This window comes from Lingula anatina, chromosome 3, assembly GCF_051362555.1.
Source record: "Lingula anatina isolate TDL-2025a chromosome 3, LinAna3.0, whole genome shotgun sequence".
NCBI lineage: Eukaryota > Metazoa > Brachiopoda > Lingulata > Lingulida > Lingulidae > Lingula > Lingula anatina.
This window is the reverse complement of record NC_141769.1, coordinates 21061873-21079925: the sequence shown is the minus strand read 5'-3', so window position 1 is coordinate 21079925 and position 18053 is coordinate 21061873. Positions and strand designations below refer to the sequence as shown.

General features: G+C 37.3%; 1 protein-coding gene across 1 annotated transcript; it reads left to right on the top strand.

Annotated features, from left to right (window-relative positions):
• Window positions 1–32: 32 nt before the first annotated feature.
• On the top strand, window positions 33–10406 carry LOC106180573 (WD repeat-containing protein 47). Its single transcript, XM_013564590.3, has 8 exons — window positions 33–969; window positions 2332–3325; window positions 3871–3959; window positions 4134–4294; window positions 4520–4689; window positions 6360–6524; window positions 7327–7677; window positions 8030–10406. Exons 1-8 carry the CDS (start codon window positions 427–429, stop codon window positions 8173–8175), a joined length of 2619 nt encoding a protein of 872 aa, XP_013420044.2. The 5' UTR covers window positions 33–426; the 3' UTR covers window positions 8176–10406.
• The last annotated feature ends 7647 nt before the right edge of the window (window positions 10407–18053 follow it).

The window sequence follows — 18053 nt, the reverse complement described above, 5'->3', positions numbered from 1 at the left end:
ATAAATAATATATCTGACTGTATGCATTTAAGGGTGGAAATTGGACCTAAAATATATTTGATAATCTCCGGCTATTTCCGTCGCTAATGTATTCCAATATGGTGGACTACTGGCACCGGTCGGAAGATGCCAGACAAATGATAGAGCCGAATAGCTGTATAAAACGCAATATTTTTCAAGTAAATCACAAGACAGCCACCCTTGAAGTTCCAAGATAGAAGCGCATATACTTCATCTCCTGGGTGTGTTGTGTGGGAAGTAGATCGAATAGTCGAAACCGACGGACTGTCATAATTCAGCATACATTTCAGGATTTCGACGGCGACGGGTATCGATTTGGCATAATTTATTATGCTGTAGTTTGTGTTCCACAGAAAAAGCATTCTGCTAAACGCATTTTTAGGAATCAAGTAGCCACGCATCACGATGCCGTCAATAAATATTGATATTAGAGAAGGAGACATTATCAAGTTGGTTTTGGAGTTTCTTCAAAGCCGAGAATTGGCAATCTCAATGTTGTCTCTGGAGAGGGAAACCGGGATGGTCAATGGAGCCTTCTCTGACGACCTACTTTTCTTGAGACAACTCATCTTGGATGGCCAGTGGGACGATGCGCTTGATTTCATCCAACCTATAAGTACAGACGAAGCGTTCGACTTAAAGAAATTTCAGTACCTTATCTTGAAGCACAAGTATCTGGAGTTGTTATGTTTGAAGTCTGAGCCCGGCCCCATGCAGAATAGTGAGTTCACAGTAGAAGAGGTTGTGAGTTGTTTAAACCTTCTGGAACTTTTCTGTCCTACAAAGGAGGACTACAGTAATTTGTGTGTATTGTTGACATTGCCAAGGTTGTCAGATCATGTTGATTATATGAACTGGAACCCAAACAGTGGCCGAGTGCAGTGCTTCCATGAAGTGTTACCATTGGTAGAAGATTTTCTACCATTGATGAAAAAGGTTCCTGCTGAGGTAACATGAAAATAATTTCTTCTCTTAATCTCCCATTTTTATATCAGTCACCCTGAGCTCTAGAGATAACTCGAAAAAACTTCAAGCATACCATTGCTGTTTCAAGCACCATGAGCTTCAGAGATAAATTGAAACTTACCTCTACACTACACAATACCTTGCCATTTTAAGTTTGTTTCAAGTTATCTCTAAAGCTTAGGGTGCCTTCTGTACAAAAATGTGGGATCATTACCACACAACTTAATTAGGGTCCACAGCCTCCTCACATTTTTTTTTTCAAATTAATCAAGAGACTTGACATTTAAAACATATAACTATATATCAGATTATGAATAAATCAGTTATAGTGCCACAATGTCTGTCATTTTTTTTTTTCGGACACCCAAGCTAAAAGTTGCCCCATTTGATTTCCACTCCCCAAAAGCTGCCATAGAAACTTGAAATTTGTCACACAATAAATACTAGTAAAGGAGTTAAGCATTAACACATTTTATATTTTGATTTTAAGATTGTCTCATGCATAGTAACGTGTTTGTGAAGTAGTCAAAATGATAGAATTTTTGGCCACATGTTCATGCAATATGGGAAGTACAAATTGATGGGAATTTTTGGCCACATGTTCATGCAATATGGGAAGTACAAATTGACGGGTACGCAACTCTTACCTGTACATGGTTCTGTGGATGGGAATGGTTGACTTAACAGGAGTGTACTAGCTGAGGTGGTGGGAGGTAATCTAAAAATTTGAGAGCTGGATGTGCAAAGCAGTCATCATTTTACACTTTTTGAGGCCTTTGCCTACATGCGTTTCCACAGCGTACATAGCAAAAATCATTATATGAGTGCCAATGCATGAATTTTGTGCTATCTTTGCTGCTGACAGTCATGTACACAACTTAATGGAGTTTTGTAATGCCATTGAAGATTGGGGGGGCATACATTTTTTTAATAACTTTTAATTAGATCATAAAATTACCTTTAATTAGAGATACATCACAATAATTATTATCTTATACAATTATGTTCACTGTTAATGTACTAGTAATATTACAATCAAGTATGTTTGAGTTATATAAAATAGTTATATAATGTTTACTTGATATGCTCTCCATTTTGGACATGACAAACTGATGCATGTTAAGATTGACTTCATTCATTTGACTGACTTGCAAAGTTTTGTAAAGGTGATGTTGAATTGCCATATTTGAAATAAAAGAAAATGTTATTTTAATGAGATATTTTACTTGCCATTTAGCTAATTTATTCTTTTTACTGTAAGAGGCTTGTCACTATTTCATGTATGAAACAAAATTCCATTCTCTGCTGAATATCAAATTTATTTAACATATTCCATACTTCCAGTGCACAGCTAGAGGTGACCGATTAATTCAACTTGTAGTGAAAGGAATCCTGTATGAATCTTGTGTGGAGTTTTGCCAACATAAAGCCACTTGTATAGAAGAAGAAAGCAGAGATATTGAACTTTCCACTGTGTTAAATGGCTCCACTGGGATAGAAGATGAAGATCTTAGCCTGGTGTCATGGCTACAAAGTTTACCTCATTCCACCTTTGCCAATCCATTTGAGCAGAAAACCTTAAGGGTGGACCTAAAACCTTTGATCAAGCCTTCTTTAGAGGCATCCTGGTCTGAGCAAATTCTCATAACACCAATTAAGCCCAAAATGTTTCCTCATAGTGCTGTGCCATCTTCCAGACCAATGTCAGCAGATATGCTTTCAAGGTCACTCAATCCTGCACTGGATGGACTGTCTCATGGGCTGCAAGGCAAGCCTGAAGTTGCAAAATTTGCCCAAAAGGAAGTTAATCTTCTCTCAAGATCATTTGGCACATTCCATCTACAAAAAGGAAATATTGCCTCCAGAAGAAATAATCCCATGAATTCTTCTATTGATAAACTATTTCAAAATGCTGAAGTTGCTGATACAAAAAACAGCATCAGTCATCAGCAGTTGGAATCTGAGGTATCCCCCTTGAAGACCCACAAAGTTTCACAAAAAGCAGGCGACCCTCTCATTAGCTCCCGGAAACCCCAGATTAGGTCTCCAGCCTCTTCTCTTCAAGGTCAAGTTAGTTTGACACCAGTGAGATCAAGGTCACCAAAGCAAACCAACAGCAATTCTTACAGTCAGCAAGGTTTGTTGAATAGCTCTAGCACAGAACTTTACAGAGAATATCAGCGACAGAAAGAAAAGTTAAAAGAACAATTAGCCATGCGAGAACAGGAACGTGAATATTACCAAAGACAGTTGATGGAATTAGAAAACAGGCAGATTCAGCTTGGAGATAACAAGTACAGTGAAGAAAGTAGTATCAGGGGATCAGCACATAATCAAGGTAAGTTAGAAAGGGGCATGGAAATGAATAATGGGGAATATCGGAAATAGCTTGAAGCTTCACAAATAAGTCTGAAATCATGTAAGAGTTAACAAGATTTGGTCACGTTTGGGGTAAAAACTTGCTCTTACTCTTTCAAATTATGATGGAGAGATTTCAGAATTCTTCTGTTTAAATGTCTGTTTATTTATGTTACCTACTGTACATAATCTGTATGATTACAAGATTTGTTTTAAGATAAAGACTTATTAGGCAATAAATATATAAAATATACAATATTTGGAATAAGTTGTCCTGTAAAAACAACCTTGTATTAAAACTATGTAAGCTGTATGAATTTTAAAATTATGTAAGCTGTATGAATTTTAGAAAAAGTTTAAGAATTTGTATTAAAAAAGGATAAAACACACAATTGTTTATTTTGTATTGTTATTAGCAAAGTCCGTAATCTTAAAAGACCATCAAGTGAAATATACTTATGCATGCCTTGTTGTATTTATATTTTCAGTCAGTATATTTGTCTTATATGTATTTGTGTGTTTCAGGTGGATTAGAAACTTTGGATAAGAACACATCATCAGAAGGCTCTAGTTTACATGTCTCACACTTAGGAGAGCCAGATATGGAAGAAAAGGTACTACCTTAATATTTAATACAATTTTTTAAATAAGGTTGATATTTTTTCAGTGCTAAACCATGCTATCTTAGGAAATAGTGGCATCACACATCGCTTCCTAGTGTTCTCAATTAATTAATTAATTAATTACATGTATTTGCCTACTATTGATAGTCTACCCTGTTGTTGTAGCCCTCCTCCCCTGCCAGGCCCAGTTTCCTGCCTGTGACTACCTTGGAGGATGGTCAGGCCATCAGAGCTGTGGCATTCAACCCCCAGGGCCATCTCTATGCTGTGGGCTCCAACACTAAGTCACTGAGGATATGTGCTTTCCCTGATCTCTCTGACCTCAGGTAGCAGGGGATTAAGAAGCCATTTGATGATGTGTCTTGTAGATTAGTTGATGCATTTTCACAGTTTTGGCAGGTGTTTTTTTTTTATTCTTAATAATTCAGGGTCTTTGTCAATGCACAGTTAGGTTCTTGATATATGTTATTCAGAACATAAAATTATCTTTACATGATGCTCAATAAAATGCTTACCATAACATACTACATTATTTTAATTTTTTTTTCCAGTGTGGATCACATCTGTACTCAGCCCAATGTTGTCTTGAAGAGGACAAAGCACCACAAGGGCTCCATCTATTGTATAGCATGGAGTGGACAAGGAGACTTGGTGGCCACAGGCTCCAATGATAAAACCATCAAACTGCTCAAGTTTGATTCTAACACATGTAATAGTATTGGTGAGTAAAACATGATTAACTGTTGATATAAGATAAAATTATGTATCAAAAATTCATTGTCTTTATATGTGACAGTGTTGGTGTCAGTTATTAGTTCCACCAGCATGAGCATTTGCGGTACTCATGTCTCTAGCACTGAGCTGTCTCGTTCACTGGTTCCTGTGGCTCTGTCATGAGATACAAGTCACTGTTACCACTTCTCCTCATAGACTACAAGGACCTGTGTCCTTTTCTGTTAGAATTAGATTACATATATTATAATCTCCACTTGAACTCCCTAAGCCCTATGATTTTAGGCCCTGAAGGTGCATTTGCATAGATGTGACGCTTGTCTCAATGTAATTTTGTCCAAATTTTGAAAATTGCCGAATATCTCCCAAACTGAATGAAATATGAGAAAAGTTACTGAAGAAGACTGATAGCAGATGAAGTCTCTTCTTCTGTGAAATTCTTCTTCTCTCAATTAACTGTACATAAAGTTGAAAATTTCTTTCCCCAAGTCAATACACCCTCATGGACCTCAGCAGTCTGGGCAGCATAGGCTTTCAGACAGTTTGTTGCCTTGGTGACAGGTCTATATCAGGTTTTTATGATGGTTGGACAGTTGGCTGGGAAAAGCTGTTAGGGGGTAATTAACTATCGTTTAGCAGTTTCAATAGGCATGCCAGTCATCTAAGCCACTTAAGCTAAAAGCAATATAGCAAGAATCCCCTCAGAGATGGGACGATCCTGCAAGATCAATCTAGGTATGGGAATTGGATCTAAGAGATGCATCCCAAGTTACTGCTAAACTTGAATAGGAAATTTAATCATGCTTTTTGCCTGTACTTTTCTGTTTTCACCATAAAATGCACTCCACAGACTTTCTAGCCCTTATATCTCTAGAACTATAAGAGACACAATCATAGTTTCTACTTAAACAACAACACACAGCGCCGGCTTAGAAAAGTTTATTGGTTACTAACTACACTACGACTTACATCTAAAACTACAACCAATAACAATTCTTAAAAAGCTTAAATAATTAGGTCCACCGTGAAATAAAAAATAAAAAGTACTCCAATAGAGGTAGTGAAGTTGGTACATAAGCATACATATTATACAAAGCAAAGCATTACTTGTACACAGATGCAGAAGACTAAGTAAACAAGCAACAGGGTGGGTGGGTGGGAATCAGTGATACAAAACGCGAGGGAGGCTATGCGTGTGCTGCTGCACAACTCAAGCAAGCTTTGAATTAAGCGGTAGAAGTGGCCCAGCTTAAGCCTTGTGCAGCTTAAGGCTACAGGCGGGACATGTACTACGTAATAAGGCTAAACTAAGCAGGCGGCGCTTGTGCTACATTTAAATCAGATTAACTAGGTTAATCTGCACTTAACCTGAATAGGAAATCGTAAATTGGGAATCCGAACATGATCCTGACTTTGACCTTTGGCCTGAAATGCATTTTGCAAATTTTCTGGATATAATCTAGAAGAGATTCACCCATTGAACTTGAATCTTGTTTGTAGTACAGTAATCTGACAGCAGTGTCACCACTCTGATCCTCTAGTTACTAGTAAGTCTAAAACTGTCATTATTGTAATATAATTCTTCCTGTGCTGTATTGGCAGTATTTCAATTAATCACTTTATGCATGTTTGTTTGTAATCAACTGCACTGTTTTTTAGGTCCAGATGTGGAGTACACTTTCCATGATGGAACTGTTCGAGATTTGATTTTCATGCAGGACAATCAGACTCCTCTACTTGTTAGTGGCGGTGCAGGCGACTGCAAGATCTATGTTACTGACTGTGAAACTGGGACACCCATACGTGTTATGTCTGGACACACAGGTGAGTGTTATACTGGGACACCCATACGTGTTATGTCTGGAAACACAGGTGAGTGTCATACTGGGACACCCATACGTGTTATGTCTGGACACACAGGTGAGTGTCATACTGGGACAGCCATACGTGTTATGTCTGGACACACAGGTGAGTGTTATACTGGGACACCCATACGTGTCATGTCTGGACACACAGGTGAGTGTCATACTGGGACACCCATACGTGTTATGTCTGGACACACAGGTGAGTGTTATACTGGGACACCCATACGTGTCATGTCTGGACACACAGGTGAGTGTCATACTGGGACACCCATACGTGTTATGTCTGGACACACAGGTGAGTGTTATACTGGGACACCCATACGTGTTATGTCTGGAAACACAGGTGAGTGTTATACTGGGACACCCATACGTGTTATGTCTGGAAACACAGGTGAGTGTCATACTGGGACACCCATACGTGTTATGTCTGGAAACACAGGTGAGTGTCATACTGGGACACCCATACGTGTTATGTCTGGAAACACAGGTGAGTGTCATACTGGGACACCCATACGTGTTATGTCTGGACACACAGGTGAGTGTCATACTGAGACACCCATACGTGTCATGTCTGGACACACACGTGAATGTCATACTGGGACACCCATTTGTGCTGTGTCTTTTCACCTGGTGAAAAAACAAAGATTACATTCCATACTCTACTCCTTAAATATAGGTAGCTTTTGCATCCTTTTAAAAATATGTGTTTTACATTCCATTATTTACTATAGGTTTGATGTTCTTTCCATTTTTATTTCCAGGTCATATCTACTCTCTCCACACATGGGGTGTAGGCTACATGTTTGTCAGTGGTTCACAGGATAAAACAGCTCGGTTCTGGGACCTCAGAATGTCCTCTCCCATCAGTATAGTTCAGTCTCCTAGCCCAGGGAGTGCATTTGCCTCTGTCTGTGTGGAGGGTACAGGGCGTCTCATGGCATCAGGACACGAGGACTCCACAGTAATGATGTATGATGTGCGTGGTGCTAGGATGGTGCAGACATTTAAGCCTCATGTGGGAGAGGTGCGAACTGCAAGGTTTGATCACATGAATGCTTACTACCTCCTGACAGGCTCCTATGACCAGAAGATTATGTTGACAGATCTGAGAGGTGAATGAAAGCATTATGTTCACATAAGAGGAAAAAATTATTTCATTGATAAAGCATTAATTGGTTTAGTTAAAGGTTTTAAAGGTTCTGTTTGTTATGTGAGTATTTTGTCATGTAACCATGTTGCTTTAGTCTCAACTGCACCTGAAGTTTACTTCATTGACAAGACCAAGGTGATGTTAAAGTGTAACATTTTATGTCAGGTCATTCTCAACTCTACTTTAACTAATAGAATGCCTAAAGTTGCTCAAGTTGATGCATAATGGTGCTTGTTTCATAAAGATGTTTCATACAGACAGTGTTGTAGGTAGTTTTCCTTGCTGATGGTCCTGTTTTTGTGTTTTCTACCCAGGTGATCTCCTGCAGCCGCTCCCCTCTGTGGCTGTGGCAGAACACAAGGACAAGGTGATACAGTGCAGATGGCATCCATCACAGCTAGCATTTGTCAGCACCAGTGCAGACAGGAATGTCACTTGCTGGGCACTACCAGTCATTTAATGTGTGCACTCATTGGATATAACCTTATATGCTATAATGGACTACTGAGTACTTGCACTTCTAAATTAAATATATCATATGTGTCTATGTACAAAAAAATCTAAGGTCAAAATACTTACCTTCATATGTTAATTTATATTTCTTTTACAAATTAGATTGTAAAGAAAGTAACTTTCTGGTGAAAAAAAGGTCACTTATCTTCAAAAAATAATAATAATAATGAAATATGTCTTTGAACTAAAGGTGTGTCAGTGATAATTATATACTGACCACTTAAATCAAGACTCATGGCTGTACATGATGTCATACAAAACTAGATTGTCAAGATTTTAGCTATATGGGTAAAATCTCAAGTGAAGATAATTTCCCCTCATAACTAACATTTAAATTACACTGAAAACAAGTTGGATTGCTTCTACGTACTGTTGTTCAAAATATTATTGGACATTAATTAATTCTCTACCTTGATGCTGCTCTTCCAAGCCTTGTAACTGAGGTGCAGTGCATGCTTCCTTAGCAGTTTTACATCCAAAGAAAAACTCTGTGTTAATTAGTGCATGTTCATCACCCTCAGTGGTCAAAGTAAACCCATTGTTTATTCAGATTCAGTCGGCAAAGATCACTTGTTTACATAAATGCTTTTTGCAGTCAGACATACACTCTTTGTCTATTTTTAAAAGATGCCTCCAATAGATTTTCATTGGTTGTTCAGAAACACGAATTATGTCTTTTTTCATAAATTATGGGAAGCCGAAACCCATCAGAGAAAGATCAATTCTACCTTTGATTTTTTGACTTTCAGCTTTTTTCATAGCCATTAATGAATCTTGATTATGATATATGTGATTAGGGATGACAACTTGCTTGATTTATTTAAGATTATTTAGGTCAGAGTGTAAGATGCAAGTCACCACCATTTTTTATTTATAAATGCTCATGATGTGCACAACTGAGCAAAAATAGTCATCATTTTGGTACAGATATAGTTCAAGGTTGTTTTACACAAAGTACAAAGAGGTTAACACATTAGCTAATGACTATCTTGGGTTGAGACATTTCATCAGAGTAGATGTCATTAGAGAAAATGTAATGGACCTAGATGTTAATGGACTGGTATGGAACTGTCATAAAACCATATATATATATATATATATATATATAAGTTTAGGCAGTAGTTGGCAAACTGGGTTAGACAGTCTATGCTTCTCTCAACTGCTCATGTATGTTGTAGCGGGATCTGATTGCTACTTGCAGTGCAGGTGACTGCAAGATCTATGTTACCGATTGTGAAACTGGGACACTCATACATGTCATGTCAGAAATTACAGAGGTTTATGGATGTTTGAGACATGCCCGAGTTCCAGCCAACTTCTTCATTTTTAAAATTCCGTGCATGCCTGCTTTTCATGTCTGAACATCAGCACCACACTTCAAATGTATGTTAGATGGCTGTTTGAACTGTCCCATATGTCTGTGTATGGTACCATAAAAATGAGCATTTGTGATTGGTGTGGCAACCCTCTGTGAGACTTGCTGGTGCATGCCACAATCCAGGTGAGGAGGCTGGCCAGTGTTTGACCTGGTGCTCTTGTACCACTTCAAGAGTTTAGCTTAAATATTTTTGTCAAAATTGTCCTAAACCACAACTGTTTTATCTGGGGTGGATTTAGGCCATCTTCTGGGTCTTCCAGGAGACGGTCAGATTTTCAAGTTTACGTTGACGCTTATCTAATTTTTTCTGTAGGAAAACGGTCAAAAATGGAGGATGGATCAATAAAGATAATTTGGAAGACTGTCAGAAAACATCTCTGGATCCACCACTGTTCATGGTCACTTTCCACACTTGTTATTTTAACCCTTCCCTTTTAAGTGTCACTAGAAATGCAGATGTCCTAAAATTTGGAAAGGCTTTTCCAAGGGGAGGAGCTTTCAAATATTTTCAAGCTTAAAACAGAGTTTCACTGATTTTTATGGTATGGTAATTATTTATCAGTTCCATGGCAATACACTGTACAAACTTGAAATTTAGCCGTACTGTAGTCGGCTTTCCTTATTAGGCTAATTATTTTTAGGGTACTTTCCATGAAGCTCTTGTGCCATTGTAAAGTTTCCTTCATAGTTAACTTTTTTTATTTCAACCCTCCATGAATATGTGCTCATCATTTTTTTTACCTTATTTATTTGTGAATTGCTTGATGATAAAAAGAAATGAATAAATTTCTCTCAGAATGCTTACTGTTTTGTTATCATTGATTGTTGCAAGAAGTATTCTTGCCCAGATGCAAACTCAAAACAATAATGTTATTCAAACAACATCCATTGTACAGGATTCTGTGCAGTAGTTTAAATAAGTTCTTGAATTTTGAGTAGTTTCTATTTAAGAATCCATTGTTTAATCTCAATTGCCAAAGTGGTGGAAGGAGTGCTTCTTAATGCTGATTAAAGAATCTGTGTGTGTGCCAGAGGACAAGAGAAGCGAATATTCATAAATGAAATATTAATATTCTTTTATAATCTAGAAAATAGTTTATTCTGCTTGGAGCTGCAAAAGCCTGGTACCAAGAAACATACATTTTACCATGGCAACCAGAAGGGGCCATTAAAATCGAAGCAAGCGTCTTATGTGCACGCCATTTCACAAGAGGCACTGATGACCTCTTATGTCCATATATAAAATTTTGACATTCCACCCAAGATGTCGTAATCATCATATTGCTGTCTGGGATCATTGTAGAAGAAATTTGTCATATCTTACCTCATTTCAGAACTGATTTCACAATATAATTAAATTTGCCCACATTGCATATGTATTCACAGTGACGGCCTTTTTAAAGTTCACAATTTTAAAGCAGCATATACTCTGCATTTTTAGTATTTGTTCACACTACTTGTTCAAATATTCTAAATCACCACGTGATAAAAATTGTTCTTCTGCTTTATACCTACTTGTGTCATTTTATAAATCCTAAAAATTAAAATCCGATTTATCACTAGATAAATTATTAATATGTAACTTCACAGGCCGCTGCATGTCTGATAACCTTTCAGTTATAATGCTTATGTACTGCAGATTTGCGACTTGCAACGATCTCTGGCGACTAGTTGCTACAACTCGCAAAAAGGTTTCTAAAAGAACGCCTGGTAAATATCTAGTCGCGCCGCTATTCATTTTTTTTTTTTTTTTTTTTTGCCAACAAATGCATCTTATGTATTCTTTTACCAAGATTTTATGATTTGTGATCATTGTATCATATTATAGAAAGCAGGCATGACAAAATATGAAAAAATAGTCTACATCCAAATTGCCCACCATCCTACGCCTATTTTATTGCGGTCACTTGCAACCTTCCATCAACATCTTTTTGAATGTTTGCGACCGGTAAGAAACTTGTTAGAGACCAAGCGACTAAAGACATTCATGGATGATTGTGTGTGTGTGTGTGTGGGGGGGGGGGGGGGGCTCATTACTCACTCACATGATGGTGCGTAATTTATCCCGTTCCAAGTTAGTATAAGCTCTTATTTTTATATGGATTCGTGTATTCCCGCGAGTTTTACATATGAACTTCCGAAAGGCTCACTGGAACGTCACGAACTATAGTGATCCAGAAATTAAACTTACAGGGTTAATACTTTTAAGTATGGAATATTTTTTATCATTGTTATTTTTGAGCGAGATTAATATTTTTGGCTTTATTTATCAAAAAAAGTATATGGATGAGTGATAAAAATATCCAGTTTTCTATTGTAAGATATTTTGGTCAATAATATCAAACCTGACATGAGATGTCATTCAAAATAAAAAAACACCCCCAGAAAACCATATCAACAGTTTGATGTTAGTATTATTTTTAAGCTAAGATATTAAAGAAAATGATAGCCTCCGGACAGTGATATGCTACCAGGGCCGTAGCCTGAGCAAAATGCCAGGGGGGGCAGTAAGCGGACACGAGGGGACGAAGCCCCCGAGGGGGGAGGGTGTGGATAAATTTTAAAAACTGTATGTATAATACTGCATTCTGGTGCATTTTAACTGTTATTTATTGGTCAATCAGAAGTCAGAAATTGTGGGTTCATTTTGCCATAAGTACAGTCATTTTTTCAACACAACACGCCAATTGGCCTGGGGGATAGCTCCCTCAGGGAGGGTGAGCTTTTTTGGCATGAACTGAGTTGGCTAAAAACAGTACACCTTTGTAAACAGATTGTTGAATGATTGTCTAGTGGCCATGAGTGCCTTTTCTCACAGAATTGATACCAACTTTGCAATTATTTTTTTTTACCTTTGCGATTATTTTTTTTTGCTGTGGAACGAAAAGACAGAAGAGTGCAAAGAGGAGGACAAGGCTTTTGTACACCGAGGGTGGCGCAATGTACCGTTGTTTCTGCTGATTATGAAACCCATCGTTAGAAAATAAAGTTAGACAACGAGAAGCCAGTTTGGTACCGTGTTTACCGCAAACCATCATTAAGTAGAGATATCGAACAACAGCGACAGAAAAAAGCCAAGCTAGAATCTGTCATATGCCTTTACAGAAACTGTCGTGCTAAAAAAACGAATTTGCTAAAATGAAATGTGCGATAGATGCTGTCCACAACATGGACTTGATAAATGTTACTATCACTCAAAAGACATTTGGAAAGAGCTGAGGTTATTAGAACAACATCAAGACCCAGTATCGCAAAGTATGTATAACTGTTAAATAAGAAATGCTCTGAGCATGGGGTTAGTGGAGGTCACTGAAACTCCAAAAGATGGAAATTGCTTTTTACGCTGCTTAGCCCACCAACTCAATTTAATGAAAAAACAAAGTACACCCACAGGGACGTGAGAGGACAAATTGTTAACTTTTTATCCAAACATCCCACTAATGCACATGGGGTGAATTACAGTAACTTCGTACCCGGTAATGACTGGGATGGTATCTCCAGGGTATGGCAGGAACATCCTGGGGTGGCCATATTGTACTGCAGGCAGCTTCGACACTGTACGGTGTGGATATAGGTCTAATGGTGGTGCCTAGCTTAGGCGAAGAAGCCTAACCATCCCGGTTTTTGCATTCCACGGCTGAAAATGGTGATGTCAATCAACCCAATATGATTATTCTCGGACATCTCGCAGAACACCACTATATTTCACTTCAGGCATTAAATTTTAGCTCTCCCAACGTCAAAAGCAGTAGCTCCAGTATCACAGCAGATGTTACATCTAATAATGAACCTGGTAGAAATAATTTCACTTCGCCTAAAACTGAACTTAATATAAAGTATAACGATGTCAAGGAATATTTGTGTATAGAAGTGGAATCAAAAAACGAAATATATATTTATATACCTTTCAACAATACTAACAGTCACAGCCCGAATGAAAATGTAGGAGAGAATGGGGTACCCCTTCATAGAAATAATGCTCGTGTTATCAAATCCATGAAGCACGTGGAGAAAAGGGGGAAAACATTCAAGCGACAGATGATTTTGGGTGTGTCAGGTGGTGGAAGTGAGTTTTTGCTCATACCGGACGAAGATATGCTTATTTTTGACAATACATCTATATATATATGGACTCCTCTATTAGCACACGGTTAAATGATGTATGCTTTCAGTATTGGTTGTATTATGTACACAAAGGTGACAGACGAGGAATTAGGATAGATGATGATGGTACAGTCAGTATGACTCATATGCAAGCTTCTGTACATGACGAATGGTTAACTTCAGTAAAGGAAGAAGTTTGTTGTGAATATTTTTAAATCCTCTTAATTGCTTATAATTTAAACCATCATATTTTAACACATAACCCCTGTAATTTTTTTGATAATATCGTTGGATGAATTGACTGTGGATGTCAGAAAAATGTCTTTAAATGCTTTCTTATTTTGCAACATGCAATGATGGCGAAGACTGTAGCAACAACGTCCAACTGAGATATCAATTTTTGGCTGTATAGTTTGACTTGGAATGTTATCTTTCTTTCAATAAAAATCTTAGGCTATGCAAAAAATTCTTATGTTTTTGTAGAAGTTAATAATGATTGTATTTTATAGAAATACCACGGCTTTAGTTCACCTTTACTTTGAAAAATATTTATGTTGATTACATCATATTTAGAAAGTTGACCTTCGCGTCGGATCAATGGATAAAATATTCTTTCAAAATGGCTATTCTACTGTTGGGATCCTAGTCTATTACTTTTTCGACTTACGCTACGTCATAATTAGTAAAAGTAGAAACGTAAACGACATTCTCTCAAGGTTACTTGTGTTATCTTCTATCTAAGTTTCAATTTTATCTTTGTAAGATGAGGGTGCTAGTCATTAATGACATTAATTAGTGTTATTTGATGTAGGACTGTGGGGTGTTCATAAACTGTTATAAGGCATATTATTTATATTAAATAATTAACTTGTTTACTGCTACATGTATTGTTCAATGACACCACTTTGCCTTAAGTACCCTTCATGCACCTATCTGTTATCATAACGAAGTGCATTGTAATTCAGACCTGGGACCAGGCCAGTTCAAGAATGTATTGGGTAAACACGATTACGCAAGAATATAAGATTTGCTTCTAAAACACCGAGAGTTACTAGTTCTCAACATGCACCTGTGTGACAGTAGGTTTACATGATATGTAGTACTGTATGAATACAGAATAAATGATTTGCCGCCATGTCTGTTTTTGTCTTATAAGATTTGATGATATTTTCTTACTTCCGTATGTTGTCTTCAACTGAACATGATGATGAATAGAAATACTTTTCTTTCCGTTTTTAGTCATATAATTCTCTACTAGCATTGCTCTTCTAAATTATTTTAAAGCAGTTTTTATGTTATACGGTAGCAGATTCCGGAAAAAAAGCTTTTTACAGACAAGAGATGTTCTTAGCCCTACGAAAAATCGGTTAATACGATATTTAATCAGTGAAATCAAGAAAAGCGCCCCACTCCAATGTATCATTTTCCGCACTGTGGGTTCAAATACAGTAAACCTTCGCCCGCTTGTATTTATTTTCTTATTACTTTCTTTGGTTTGAGAAATTATAATACTAGTTATCAAAGCTGCGGGGTCGTTTAAATGAAAATGTACGAATATGATACTAACCATTAGACCAAAGAATTGATTAGCTTGCTAAATAATGAGAGCCTGGCCTGAATTTAGAGAAAACTTACATCTGACCCCTAAAAAATCCCAAAATTTTATTTCATGCCCGAAATCTGTAAATTTGACAATCAATTCCCACCATAAAAAGTGCGACCGACCCTAACTTTGACTGCCTTTCTTGTTATAGAGCACATTAAAAAAGACAAACAAACACAACCTATTATTACAGAATCGTTAACCTGGATTGTCTAGACCCCAGGGACGTCTCAGTTTCTTTTTCACCCTCTATATCTGATTCAGTAGAATAGTCTTTTTTGCACCATCTAATTTAGTTCATTAAAAACCAGAGGAAAAACGGAATTGTCTGTACGCTCCGTAATGTACGTGGTTTTTGGATGATTATTTTAAAGGTACATACGAACCGAGCATCGGTGGAGTGTGGATTCCCAGTAACACATGTAAACCACTTCTACTAGATTCTTATATGACTCAAATAATTTCGACATGCCAAGGGATAAACTGAATAGATCACTCGATCGGCCATAAAAGACCTTTAGAGTGCTCCTTTCTTTAAATTTATGGTTGTAAATTTAACCTACTTCCGTGACCTACTTTCCTGCCCCATTGACATACAGCTTAGAATGCCAGCAGAAAAATTTGTTCAAACATCACTTTGGGGTAAAATTAAACAATGCCTTTTGGTAATTCTCTTAGTTATACTCTACTTGTAACTATATGCTGGCATTTGGTTGGTTTTTGTGACAAAAAATTGACTTTGTATGCATCTTTAAGTTATCCGGTGTTGGTTATTTCGAATCCTATCCATTATAGTAGATGTGCGTACAGGGAAAGCGTCAAAACGGACTGAAGGCATTTTCGCATCGATCATTATACCCAGTGGCGGATTAAGACGGGGTAGGGTCAGGGGATCGTGACCCCCCCACCCCCACCCCCCTTCGGTTTCTGAAAATTTAATCACACCAATATTCCCCTCATGAAATGAGAATTTTGACTAGCTAAATCATAGTTCTAAAGCATACCAAAGGGCACTGTTTGCTCTCCAAAACACCATTTTTGTCGGGGCCGTTGAGCAAGCCCCAAACCCCACACCAAGGGGGCGATGGTCGGTTTCGCATCCGAGGCCTGTCGTTCCGGACCCCCCCCCCCTTCTAATAATCCTGGATCCACCCCTGTCCTCGCCCCATCACCTAACCCCAGCAGCAGAAGTCGCAAAAACAACGGCACTGTGAGGGCGTTTTGAACTATATTATCCACGCTTTACTGCAGTAAAATAAACTAACAATATAGTTACAAGAGCGAAGTAGTGTTTTGTTTGTTAAATAGGATAGTAATATTTTTGTTTACAGTTATATTTTTGTTTCCCATCCACTTATTATTACAGGTCTTTGCTAACAATTAGCCCCGCAAAAATTAAACCACTTATCTCAACTACAACACGAATCTCACCTTTAATGAAGATGAATTAGTACCGTTTTATTTATTTATTATTTTGCAGAAAGTAGACTTTGACAGTAAAAGAATCTGTCAATATTCCACACATAATGCAAAAACATTTATTCCTCTTTCTTCCACGCACATAGATACTGGGGCACATAGTTGTACTAATTTTGAAGTGATCCATGTGCTACCTCCAAAATAACGTCAAATGTCATATTTCTTTACTTGAATCTGTTTTTAAATTGGTTTCTTTTGCTAAATTCTTCTTTTTTTACAAAATAGTTTGTAATCTAGAGTTTCGTATTAGACACGCTGAAGGGTTCAGAAAGAGAACTATTTTTGGAAACATGCTGTATATAGTCTCTTGAAATATTTTGCAAGTTTATTACTAACTTCAGATTTTAGCGCTCTCTTTCGGCGTACTCACTGTTTCACAGCGAGAAAAATCACAATGCGCGATGATTGACATTTGTTTATATAACCTGCCAATCAAGCTGCTATTACTTGACAAAACTTATTAAAACTAACTGAATTTGATTGGCAACTTGTCAATTAAAGGATGTAGCAAGCTTGAACTAAACGTGTTCGACGACTAGAGTGATCCACTGTGTAATGACTGTGATTGACGTTTGTTTATATAACCTGCCAATCAAGCTGTTATTACTTGACAGCAACTATCAAAACTAATGAATTTGATTGGCATCTTGTCAATCAAAGGATATTGGAGTTTTACATGTTCGGAGAGAGGAGTGTAGTAATTGTGTTTGACGTTTATTTAAAAAACTGTCATTCATAGTCGTGTGCGCTTGACAGCTTCTATCAAAGTTGAATGAGCCTGTTTGAATTTGATTCATACCTGTCTATAACAATACATGTCGTAACATTCTGGAGGTAGGGGCATTTTATTTTATTTATTTATCTAAGAGTCCCGGGTTCTTCCACAGGCGTTTTTAATTGTACTAAAAATCAGTTGTCATTCTTTTTCTGGATATGATTTAAAATTACTATATAGATTAATTATATTATACATTAATTAACGTTGTTGTCGATGTTTGTTGCTCCATAATCCTTCCTTTGGTGCTCGTACGAAATCGGAACTTCATATACGAACTGAACATATTACTTTAATCATACTAATGTTCTTTTACACCCAATGAATATTTTTGGGTCATTTTTAAAAAACGAATGGTATAAAAAGTAAAACCTTTCATTTTTTCATGAGCTACGGAGAGAAAAAATGCCGAGATAATGATGCTAGTGGCCAGGTAAAATTAAAAAGGACCAGTTTTGTTCGTTCCTTATAAAGGACCGGGGCAAT

Coding starts and splice junctions, on each gene's coding strand:
- LOC106180573 (XM_013564590.3), top strand. CDS start 427: ATGCCGTCAATAAATATTGATATTAGAGAAGGAGACATTATCAAGTTG. Junction 4,295..4,519: donor CCTGATCTCTCTGACCTCAG/GTAGCAGGGGAT, acceptor TTTTTTTTCCAG/TGTGGATCACATCTGTACTC. Junction 4,690..6,359: donor TAACACATGTAATAGTATTG/GTGAGTAAAACA, acceptor ACTGTTTTTTAG/GTCCAGATGTGGAGTACACT.